This window comes from Phoca vitulina, unplaced genomic scaffold, assembly GCF_004348235.1.
Source record: "Phoca vitulina isolate PV1807 unplaced genomic scaffold, GSC_HSeal_1.0 scaffold48, whole genome shotgun sequence".
In the NCBI taxonomy this organism is placed as follows: Eukaryota; Metazoa; Chordata; class Mammalia; order Carnivora; family Phocidae; genus Phoca; species Phoca vitulina.
In genome coordinates this window covers 7,091,793-7,103,245 of record NW_022589751.1, presented here as the reverse complement: position 1 = coordinate 7,103,245, position 11,453 = coordinate 7,091,793, and the positions used below count along the sequence as shown (strand labels likewise).

The 11,453-nt window shown below is 44.1% G+C and overlaps 1 protein-coding gene across 2 annotated transcripts in view; it reads left to right on the top strand.

Annotated features, from left to right (window-relative positions):
• Positions 1 to 914: 914 nt before the first annotated feature.
• Positions 915 to 11,453, top strand: part of MYOF (myoferlin) — a 160,004-nt gene continuing 149,465 nt past the window's right edge. For both annotated transcript variants that reach the window (XM_032432325.1, XM_032432326.1), the window contains exon 1: positions 915 to 1,052. In XM_032432325.1, coding sequence (XP_032288216.1) covers positions 965 to 1,052 — 88 coding nt within the window. In that variant the 5' untranslated portion in view covers positions 915 to 964. The remainder of the gene's footprint in view (positions 1,053 to 11,453) is intronic.

Genomic DNA, 11,453 nt, shown 5'->3' with positions numbered 1-11,453 from the left:
CATGCTCTACTCCGAGTTGAGCCCAATCTCTCTCCTCCACTACAAAATTCATTGCAGTGGTCCCTATATCTATTGCGATGGTCCCCTTCCCTTGAATAAAGCCTTAGGAAGGGAAGACACTGCTGGGGGTTAGCTCTGAAAAAGTGGAGAGCCATTTCTCCATTTCCATTGAAGATTGTTAGCAGCTTTTGATGGAGCAGGAAAACCTAAGTGCCCAGCTGTCATCTCTTAAGGATTTTTGAAGAAATCCTATGCTGAATCCTTTTGTAAGGCAAAAGATCAGCCCTCAATCCACCCAATTTTGCAAACCCTCTGGATTGGGTTTACTTGCAATAAACTCAGTTATTCCTCTGCCATCCAACAGGGGGCACCCTTGAACTGATTTTCTTTTTTTTTAAACATAAGTGGTTGCTGAGTAGGTGTGTTCAACAGCATGAGAGAAGAAACAGCAAAAGTAAAAAAAAAAAAAAAAAAAACCTAATTAAAGTTTTAAAACTCCATGAAGCTCAGAAAAGAATGAAAAGGGGAGGCTGAAAACCAATCAATTCGGCTTCACGATTTTTGGCTAAAAGGCAGCAGTGTCCTGGTGGTCTCCTGACCTGGCCGCATTTATTAGCGCCAACCCACTTCGGTTTCGTTTGTTGCACATAATGATTTTTAGTTGAGGTTTGGTCCTTTTCGCTTCCACACTTCTCAATTCATAAGCGGGTGCGGCAGGCGGGGGCCTCGGGAGTTGGGGTGTCAGTTTACACGTAGCCTTCAGTACAGGATCCGTCAGAGATCCACCCATTTGCCTTTCCCCCTGCGCTCGGGACTGGAGAAATCTGCCTTCTTCACCGCCCCCCCCCCCCCCCCCCCCCCGCAACCACCACGCCCTCCCCCTGCGGTGCGGCGCGCGCGGAGCCCCAGCGCAGACCCGGCTCAACTCCGTTTGCTGGAACTTGTTTTCTGCCCAGGAAGAGCCATGCTTCGGGTGATAGTGGAATCTGCCAGCAATATCCCTAAAACGAAATTTGGGAAACCGGATCCCATCGTTTCTGTGGTTTTTAAGGGTAAGGAAAGTTTTCTTCCTTTTCTCAGGTCCTGTTGTGGAATGTGAAGCCTCGTGGGTCACACCTTTGACACTAAAGCGAAGCCTCTCTGGCTTTTACCTGTGCAGGTGAGGGGAGAGGACCCATTTCCGTGGAAGGCATTTCATTTTCCCCCAGGGTTTTGAGACGCATTGAATGACCGGAAGTTTTAACTTTAATAATGTGATTTCTGTAAGCCCGTGTAGGGAAAAATTTGTTGATCCCCAAGTTTTAAGTCTCAAAAAGGCCTGTGTTGGTTCAAAGTAAGTTTCGGCAGTCTTGTATGCATTTTTATTGTCTGTCTTTTCCAAGAAATGGGTGACAGAGGGAAAAGTGCAGTTGCGTTGTTCCAGGTACCATTACTCCATAAAACAACCCACTCATTGCCGCTTCCTCATCGGATTTCTGGGAGCTGGGGTGAGGTTATTATTTCGGATTAGTTTGTTTTCATGTTGTTTTGTGCCGTTTTGTAATTGTTCTTCATCTCTCCAACTTGGAGAGTGTGTGTTCCATAGCTTTTAAATTGCTCATAGAGGAAAGAGCTCCGAACAAAGCAAGTCTGTGGTTTGGGCATCTACTTTGGTCTTGCTGAATAACCTTGGGCAAGTGACCTCATTTCTCCGGATGTCAGTTCTCTTTTCTGTAAAAACAGTGAGGAGGGTTTAGATTAGATCATCTTTACAAGGCCTACTGTAATTCCCAAAAGTGTATTCTTTTATGACACTGGATTGCAGTGGAGGACAGGAGTGGCTAGTTGTGACGGCTTACTCCCAGGCATTGTAAGTGATCCCAGTTTGGGCCTGGGAGATGTGTCTAAATCTGAGTTTAGGAGCTTTATCATTTTCTGTTTGTTCAAGGTCACTGGGAGATGGCCAGCTCACTTCTGGCAGGAGGGATGAGAGCCAGAGGGGAAGACAGAGAAAGTAGGAGCCTTGATGGGCAAGGGGTTCCTGACCACGCCTCTGACCACACCTCCAACGTTTCTCTCTTCCTCCAGGAACCAACTACTCCCTTCCAGTTTCTGGTATATCTATGCCTTTCTCCTTTCTTTTGTCTATTTTATCTATTTCTCTTATCAAAACTTTCTCTATAAGGATGAGCAAGAAAATGAAAGAAATGAAACCCAAAGCTGTCAGATGGTTGTTTAGTTAAAAAAAGAAAAAAGATTAGAGGGCAAAAGTTCAATTCTTAAAAGACAATGTGATTTGAGAATCTGGTTGGTGAATATCATGTAGTCATGTTATGACAATGTTCACTTGCACGCATTAGTTGCTTTTAAGTCTTTTGTTTATCCTTGAAGTGATTGCATAATAGGGACATAACATGAAAAGTTTGTACCTTCACCATTGACATGTAAAGACATGTAAAAATATATTGGGTTCAACCTGGTGATGTCATTATTTGAGGCAAGTCATACAGATTATAGAGGAATTAGAACTTAATACTGGATTGAAATCTGACTTATATTTTGTCTTCAGTGTATATTCAACATTGGTCAAAACTTTCAAATGACTAAAAATATGCCTGAGGCTATCAACATAAAAACTCAGTGGAAAGTGGAAAACTTCAGTTAAATTGGGCAAATGTAGTCTCTCCAAATAATTATATTTACTAGATCATTTAAACTTGAGTCTCTCTTCCAGTCTCCTTTGGTTGTGCAAACTGGGTGGTAAAGTCAGGCAGTCATTCGTCTGACAAGCAACCTGACAGCAGAAACAACTCTGAGCTCAGAGTAGGAAAGCGCAGACTCTGGCTGATATTTCCTAAATGACCCAGATTTACCACCCAGGCCTCCAATTTCTGAGCTGTGGAATGAAGGAAACTGATCTCCTCGAGGTTCCTTCTGGCTACAAAATTTTATCATTTTATAGTTCCATGTATTGCTCTCACCAAGATGTGGAAGGCAGAGCCTCAGGTACTGGAGCAGATACTGGAACAGAAATGGCCTATTTCTTGCTCTCAATCTCTTTCATAGTTTTAAACACTGGTGCCGGCAGACCCTTTCCAGGTGTGCCTCCCAGTTTTGACACTGTGTATAATTAAGTAACATTAAGTGCTGACAGAACTAAGGATGCTTATTACAATGATATGTCTATCCGAGGGAGCAGGGAGTAGAGCTGGATGCGCTTCACGGTATGATGTGGAGGGGTGAAGTGTGGAGAGTAAGAGGTAAAAGGCCCTAAGAGAAGATCAAAGAAAGCCCCCATGTTTACTGAAATGTGTAAAATACTAACCTTTGAGTACATAAAATGGCAAGGTCAGGGCAAAAACCAATTCTCCTCCAACTCCAAGATGGTAGGAAGAATGTCCCAGTGACGGGTGTTGGGGGTGATGACTATATAGACCCCGAGGCCCCGTGAGACTGTAGTTACACTGTAGTAGAGAATGTGCTGCACTGCCAACCAACTGGTTTAGAGTTCAGCTCAGTCTTTTGTGTTCCAGGCTCTCCTGAGGTTGACTACCGAACTTAGGACCTGGTAGGACCCAGGAGGATTTGGGAGTTACTGGAGTCCCTATTGAGACAACGTCATGGATGTTTCGCAGTGCAGGAGTAGATTATGAAAACCATGAATCTTATTTGATTTTTCACATCACTGGGGTGCACCAGCTTCTGGAAGCGAGCTCCTAAGGCCAGAGCACTTGCAAGCTAGAGGTGGCCATTCTCTCTTGCGTTCCATGCAGACAGCCAGGCTGTGAAGCTGAATCTGGCTGAGATGCCTGCAGCTTCTCTCAAGTCCAAGACGTCATGATGCCTCCAACACATCAGGCTTAAAATTTGTTTAAAAGTAATATTTAAGACATTTTTAAATAAAAAAATAATGCAATGTAAGAACAAAACAAACAATCCAGAAGGGATTATACAACTCAAAAGTAAAAATCCTCACCACATTCCTCCTATTCTTTCTTTCAAGCCACTCTTACTACCTAGGAGTAACTAGTCAGAAAGGTTTGATTTGGATTCTTCTTGACTTTTTGCTTCCGACATGTAAGTTGTTACAACAGCTCCTCGTTAGCCGTGTTCCTGCTGCAGTGGACTTGCTCTCGCAGTGCATATCTTTGTGAGTGTGTGCATTTCTGAAGGACAGATTCTTTTTGTTGTTGTTGCCTTTTTGTGTTGTGTTGTTTTTTGGTTTTTGGCTTTTTTCTTTTTTCTCTTAAAGATGGTTTTGCTGGTTATTGCTATGGATTTCCATTTTCCCTTTGGCTCAACTCTTGCTTTGGTGTCAAATCTTTTAGCATTAGATTGATGGAGAGGAAATTTTCTTGCAGTCCTTAATATTGCTATGCTTTTACAATGTGACAACATTGCATTCATATGAAACATCCAGCTCCTAGGGTGCATAGTTGTTGCAACGATAGTATTTTTCTCATTCCATCCTTATGATATTGTCCATTTCATTAGCCAGAATTTTCTGTTCTGGTCTTGTGTAGATCATTGACTTGCGAAAGGGCTATTATTCAGATGGTCACCAAATAATTGTCACATTATTACCTATTTTTCCAGATACCTGTAATTTCATTTGGGCATGTTTTTGGAGTGAAATCCTAGATATTTCTAGGACCTCCTTTTAAAGAGCTTATCAACTTTGTAGTCTTAAGGAAGCCACTTGACCTCTCTGAGAATGCTTTCTTTTTCTTCTTTTGAAAAATGGAGTTTTAATGGCTTATCTGAAAGGGAGTAGATCTGTAGAGATATCCCAAGGCTGGGATTTATGCAATAGAGAATTTTCTGACTATTTTAAGCAAAAAAGCAGTTTGCTATTTGAAAATTTACAGTTAGATTTTTTAAAATAACCTTTTAAATAAGCAGAAAAGCTATGGAATTCCATTTAAGAAGGATGAAGCATGATGGGGGAAAGATCCAATGGGTCTCATTCACTGTCATCTGTGAAGGCATCTGGGGAGCAGCCCACATGGTGACTTGGTTTATCCAGATACACCATTGGACTAGTCAACAAGATTCCCACAGGCTCAACTAACAATCATGCCATGTTGATACTCCCATAGAACCACTGTCCTGCATTTACTAAACACTCAAGAAAGCAGAAGTGTTTAATCTACTGAGTCGTTTCCCTCACTTCTGGGAGTACAGAGCTTGGAGAATCACCACCTAAGGAAAGTGGCCCCACTCTATTGAATGAAGCATGGGAACTCTCAGAGGTATACTTCCCAAAGGCACATTTTACAGGCTCTCAGTCATTTACAAAACCACAGGTGCCTTTTAAAAATGAATTAATGTGGTTTGTTTTTCTTCCCCTCTTCTACAACATCTCTTACATACATGCATGCCCTCAAGGCATACCCAAAGTTGCTGGTATTTGCTGGTTTGGGTTTACTGGTGAGTTTCTCCATCCCCATGGGATTTGGCCCTGCCAAAAAGGAATGAGATTTTTATATCCTCTCCAACCCCTAGCATATTGTCGATGTTGAGCATACATTTTAGATGTTGACCATGGAAGCAGAGCTGGCAGGAGATTTGAGACAGCTTAGTGCAATAAAGTCATTGATTCTTGGTCCTGAAGGGGACCATCAGAAGTCTGCCAATCTCCCTTCTTTCAGGAAGAATTAAACTTAATATTCCCGAAGGTGCTTTGTGGATGAAGCTTGGCAAAGGGTCACTTCACACACTCCTTTTTTTTTTTTTTTTTTAAGTTTATTTATTTAAGTAAGCTCTACACCCAGCATGGGGCTCGAACTCATGACCCTGAGATCAAGAGTCACATGCTCTTCCAACTGAGCCCACCAGGCAGCCCTGCACATTCCTGAACACTGAGCATAATCAATTCCTAGCACCTGTTACCCAGGGACAAATCGGTGTTGTAGTACTTTTTGCATTCTTTTTTTTTTTTTTAACGATTTTATTTATTTATTTGACAGAGAGAGATACAGTGAGAGAGGGAACACAAGCAGGGGGAGTGGGAGAGGGAGAAACAGGCTTCCCGCCGAGCAGGGAGCCCGATGAGGGGCTCGATCCCAGGACCCTGGGACCATGACCTGAGCCGAAGGCAGATACCCAACGACTGAGCCACCCAGGCGCCCCTACTTTTTGCATTCTTGATGCTGCAAGGAAAATGTGAAGCTGTTAAGATTTTATGGTGAAAATTCATACATGAACTGTTCAGTGGCCTATAATGCATAATGCATGTGCCATGACATGGCAATGGTCACCTCTCCTTGGTGTAATATCTATAGAACAACTGTCCTGTTGAGTAGGGCTGTGCTGTGAGTGGCTCCAAACATGCAGAAACAGCTGCTTGGACAACTGGCACCTTAAGCTTTATCAGCTAACTTAGCATTAGGTGTTTGGTGGCAAAGCTATTGGGCATTAGGGTGCAAAGGCCCTGGGCTTTGGAGCCAGGGAGGCCTGAATAAAAATCCCATTTCCCATCCTTTACTTCCTATGTGTTCATGGGCAAATGAATTAAAATTTTCAGCTTTGGTGTTCTTAATAACATCTACCTTACAGGGTTGTTTGAGGATTCAATGAATATACATGTGAAATTGCACATGGGAACCCCTAAACTTCTTTCCCCATTTGATAACATTTGCTTTTATGGAGATCTACAAGCACCAGACAGTATGTGAGGAATAAATCTAGAAAAATATACATAGCGTGGTTTGGTCTTCTAGGCCTAGGAAATCAACTAGTCAGAACACAAGAATGAGAAACAAACCAGAACAGATATATGGAATTACAATGTAAGAGCAGACGGAAGCAGAATAATCTCTGTGGGGAAGTATCACTTGATTCGGTCTTAAAGGATGAGGAAATTTGACAGAAATGATGAGAAGGAAGACATGCCAGGCTTTGAAACAGCACAGAAACGCCAGGGAGCCATGGGCTTGTGTGATGAGGTTGACAGAGGGTAATCCAGTGTGGTTAGGGATGGTGCTTTACTCATAAACCAGTGGGGAGACATTAGGCAGCATTGTGGACAGGTTATTAGTACTAGTGAGTGTGACTAAAGAGAAGGTTTACTGGTTGAGGCAAATGCTTTGCAGGGCAGAGGGAGTTTATCCCAGGGCTAGAATGAGAAGGAAGGAATGAACATAAAAGATACTGAGAAAGCAATCTGACTGAATTAAAGGAGTAAGAAAACCACACTGGGCAGGCTCATTGGGCCATCCTTCCTCACACTCTTCTGTGAAATGGGACTCACACTGCCTTCCTCCCAGCCAGGGTGTTCACCCTGCAGGTGAGTACAGGGCTGGGGTGGGGGGGTGGCTCTGCAGGGGGCCAGCATAACAGGAGCTACCTGAGACAGGAGGGAGGGTGCCCACGGAGGGAGAGAAGGGCATAGAAATAGAAAGTGACAGGGAAGAAAAATTTTGCTGTTTTCCCAAAGGCCAACGGGGAGCATTTCTAACCAAGCTGAGCGGTGGCCTCATTCACATAAGGTCCTTCTGTCCCTACCCGGTTGGCCTGCCTGAAAGATAAGGTGTCATGGCCGGCAACTGCTTAATTGCAGGGAACACGTACCCGCAAGCTTGCTCAAATGAAGTGTGGTTTTGTCTTTTTGTTTTTCCCCAAATCTAGAGAGAGATCTTCCAGAATCTAAATCATGGGCTTCACAGGAGCCAGAATTGTGTCAAGCAGGGTGGCGTTCACTCTCACTCCCCCAAGGACTACGGGACGTCATGCCCTTCCTCCTCCCTGCGCATGACGTCCGTTTTCTCTCTGTGCACTGGCTGCCTTCGTGGAATCTCTTAGTCCTGCTGCTCTGCTATTGGCAGTGTGCATGGGGCTTTGGGTTACTGTGGAGGTGACTTGGTCTGCGTTCTATATCTGCTACAGCCTCAGTGTCTCTTCTTTGAGGGAAAGATACCAGTTGGCTCAGTTTTGGGCAGATGTTCACCCCTGGTCTAATCAGCTGTGCCAAGGGATACAGACTTACAAGACAGGTATCCCAGATGCCTCTACTACACGAGCTGAGCTTTGAGGGCCTAGACCATGAACTACCTGGTCCAGCTCCCTGCAGCTGCGGCATTTGCTGCTTTGCCATCTTGAAGTTACTATCTGACCAACCCCACTCCCTCCCCTAAAAGAGCCCCCTTCTTTCTGTAATCAACACAATACACGTAAAGTGATAAGCTTTGGACTGGGCAGACTAAGTTTCACTCTTGGGTGTATCATTGGGGGCTAAATATTTTTGATCAACTATATTTCTGAGCCTTTATTTCTTCAACTATAAAATGAGGAGAACGATACGTACCTCACAGGGACATCATAAGGATTGACAATGATTAAATATCTAAAATACTATCATAGTGTCTGGCACATAATACAGATCTTCCTTGACTTATGATGGGGTTACATCCCAATAAACCCATGGTAAGTTGAAAACGCATTCAATACACCTCACCTACAGAACATCATAGCTTAGCCCAGCCTAACTTGAACATACTTAAAACACATTGGCCTACATCATCTGGACAAAATCATCCACCACAAAGCCTGCTTTATAATAAAGTATCGAATATCTCATGTAATTTATTGAATACTGTAGTGAAAGTGAAAAACGGAATGGCTGGCTGGGTGCAGAATGGTTGTTAAGTGTATCAGTTGTTTGCGCTTGTGATTGTGTGGGTGATTGGCAGCCGTGCTCCCTGCCCCTCCCTGCCCCTGCCCAGCACCATGAGAGTATCATACTGCAGAGCGCTAGCCCAGGAAAACATCCAAATTCAAATTTCAAAGTACGTTTCCACTGAATGCAAATTGCTTTTGCACCATCATAAAGTTGAAAAATGAAGTTGTACCATCCCGAGGCAGGGACCATGTGTAGTTGTATGGCAAACACTAGCTTCCTCCCCTTTTTATGTCCCCACCCCTTCCCCCGCCCCACTGCTGGGGTGGGGCATACAAAACCCTGGGGGCCATCTGAGGGGTGGCCCAGGCTTAGATGAAGAAATGGGATGCTTGGGGGTGCCTGGGTGGCTCAGATGGTTAAGCGTCTGCCTTCGGCTCAGGTCATGATCCCAGGGTCCTGGGATCAGGCCCCGCATCGGGCTCCCTGCTAGGCAGGGAGCCTGCTTCTCCCTCTGCCTCTGCCTCTCTCTCTCTCTCTGACTCTCATGAATAAATAAATAAAATATTAAAAAAAAAAAAGAAATGGGCTGCTTGGTAGCTGTGCCGTACAAGCAGGTGGAAGGCAGAGCCAATGTCTGATTCCCTGAGCGCGCATTGTAACTTCTTGAGCAGGCGCATGATAGGTTCTTTGTTGTTGCTGTTGTTTTAATTGTGGTTAAATGTATATAGCATAAACATTACCACTGTAACCATTTTTAAGTATACAGTTTAGTAGCATTAAGTACATTCATGTCCTTGTGCTATCATCACCATCTTCAGTCCCCAGAACTTTCTCGTCTTCCCAAACTGAAACTCTATACTCATTAAATAATAATTCCTCATCCCCCACCCCCACCCCTGCCCCTGGCAGCTATCATTCTATTTTCTGTCTCTGTGAATTTGACTACCCGGGTACCTCATGTGAGTGAAATCATTCGATATTTGTCCATTTGTGGCTGGCTTATTTCACTTGGCCTAATGTCCTCAGGGTTCATCTGTGTTGTAGCAGGTGTCAGAATTTTTTCTTTTGGTAAGGCTGTATGTATACGCCACATTTTGTTTATCCATTCATCCATCAGTGGGCACTTGGGTTGCTTCACCTTTTGGCTACTGTGAGTAATGAAGCTCTGAACATGGGTGTACAAATACTGTTTTTGAGTTCCTGCTCTCCATTCTTTTGGGCATAAAGCCCAAATTGGAATTTCTGGGTCGTGCGGTAATGCTGTGTTTAATGTTTTGAGCCACCACTACACTGTTTTCCATACTGACGGCATGATTTTACTAGCATTCCTCCCAGCAATGTTCAGGGTTCCACTTTCTCCACATCCTCGACAAACACTTGTTTTCTGGTTTTGTTTTGTTTTGTTTCCATAATGGTCATCCTGATGGATGTGAACATAGTAGATTCTTAGCAACTCTCTGTTGACTTGGATTTTCAACTCCACATACTTCACAACTCAGAGTGAGGCTCTCAGCAGCGTAGTCTGCAGCCTCAATGGCCAGCAGCAAGGCAAGCCCTTCTGCGATGGGGGGGGGGGGGGCAGCAGCAGCCTGAGCGAGGCTGATGACCTGTTAGCCATTGGAGCCCTGGCCCTGTGATGTCTGTGTGGCCGAGGTCATGCCAAGAGCCATAGCAGAGCTGAAGGCAGATGGGAAATAGCCTTGGTCCCCTGCAATGCCAGGCCTTCTGATTGGTCTGGGTTCCCCAGGGCAGGGCTGGAACCAGAGGTCCTAACAGGTCCCTCCATATTTGTCTCTCCTAACATCCTATACTCCTTCGTGGTTCCTGTCAAAACACACAGTTATATATTTGCTGGCTTACTTGATTTCTGTCTGCCTCCTCCATCGGAAAGTAAGCTTCATGAGGTCAGAGACTGTCTCTTTCCCCAGCACCTAGCTTAGTGCTTGGCAGGTAGTAGATGAGTAATAAGTAGTTACTGAATGAAAGGCTCTAGCTCCTCATCTGATTCACTCTGGTCATGATACCAGACCAAAGTGCGTCCCCTCCGTTGTGAGTTACAGACAAAGACTACACCATGTGGAGTTGCCTCTCAATGTCATCTGCATTCGTACAAATAAGGAGATCATGGAAATAATTCCAAAGGCATGGGAGGCTCCTTTTATTAGAGCTTGGGATGAATATTCAGAGGGGGATTTTAACATTATAGTGAAGCTGAGGTAACTGTTGGGCACTTTCTGGTTCATCTGCATACAGATCCTCACATGTTTCTTTTCCTGTTCCAGCAATTCGTTCATTAGCTTTGCTGAGCGAAATAAGTCAATCAGAGAAAGACATGTATCATATGATCTCACTGATATGAGGAATTCTTAATCTCAGGAAACAAACTGAGGGTTGCTGGAGTGGTGGGGGAGTGGGAGGGATGGGGTGGTTGGGTGATAGACACTGGGGAGGGTATGTGCTATGGTGAGCATTGTGAATTGTGTAAGACTGTTGAATCGCAGACCTGTACCTCTGAAACAAATAATACATTTATGTTAAAAAAAAAAAAGAAGATAGTAGGAAGGGAAAAATGAAGGGGGGGAAATCAGACGGGGAGATGAACCAGGAGAGACTATGGACTCTGAGAAACAAACTGAGGGTTCTAGAGGGGAGGGGGTTGGGGGGATGGGTTAGCTTGGTGATGGGTATTAAAGAGGGCACTTACTGAAGGGAGCACTGGGTGTTATACGCAAACAATGAATCATAGAACACTACATCAAAAACTAATGATGTAATGAATGGTGATTAACATAACAAAATAAAAAATGTTAAAAAAAAAAGATGAAATTGACAGGCAGAAACTTCTGGGAGTTTC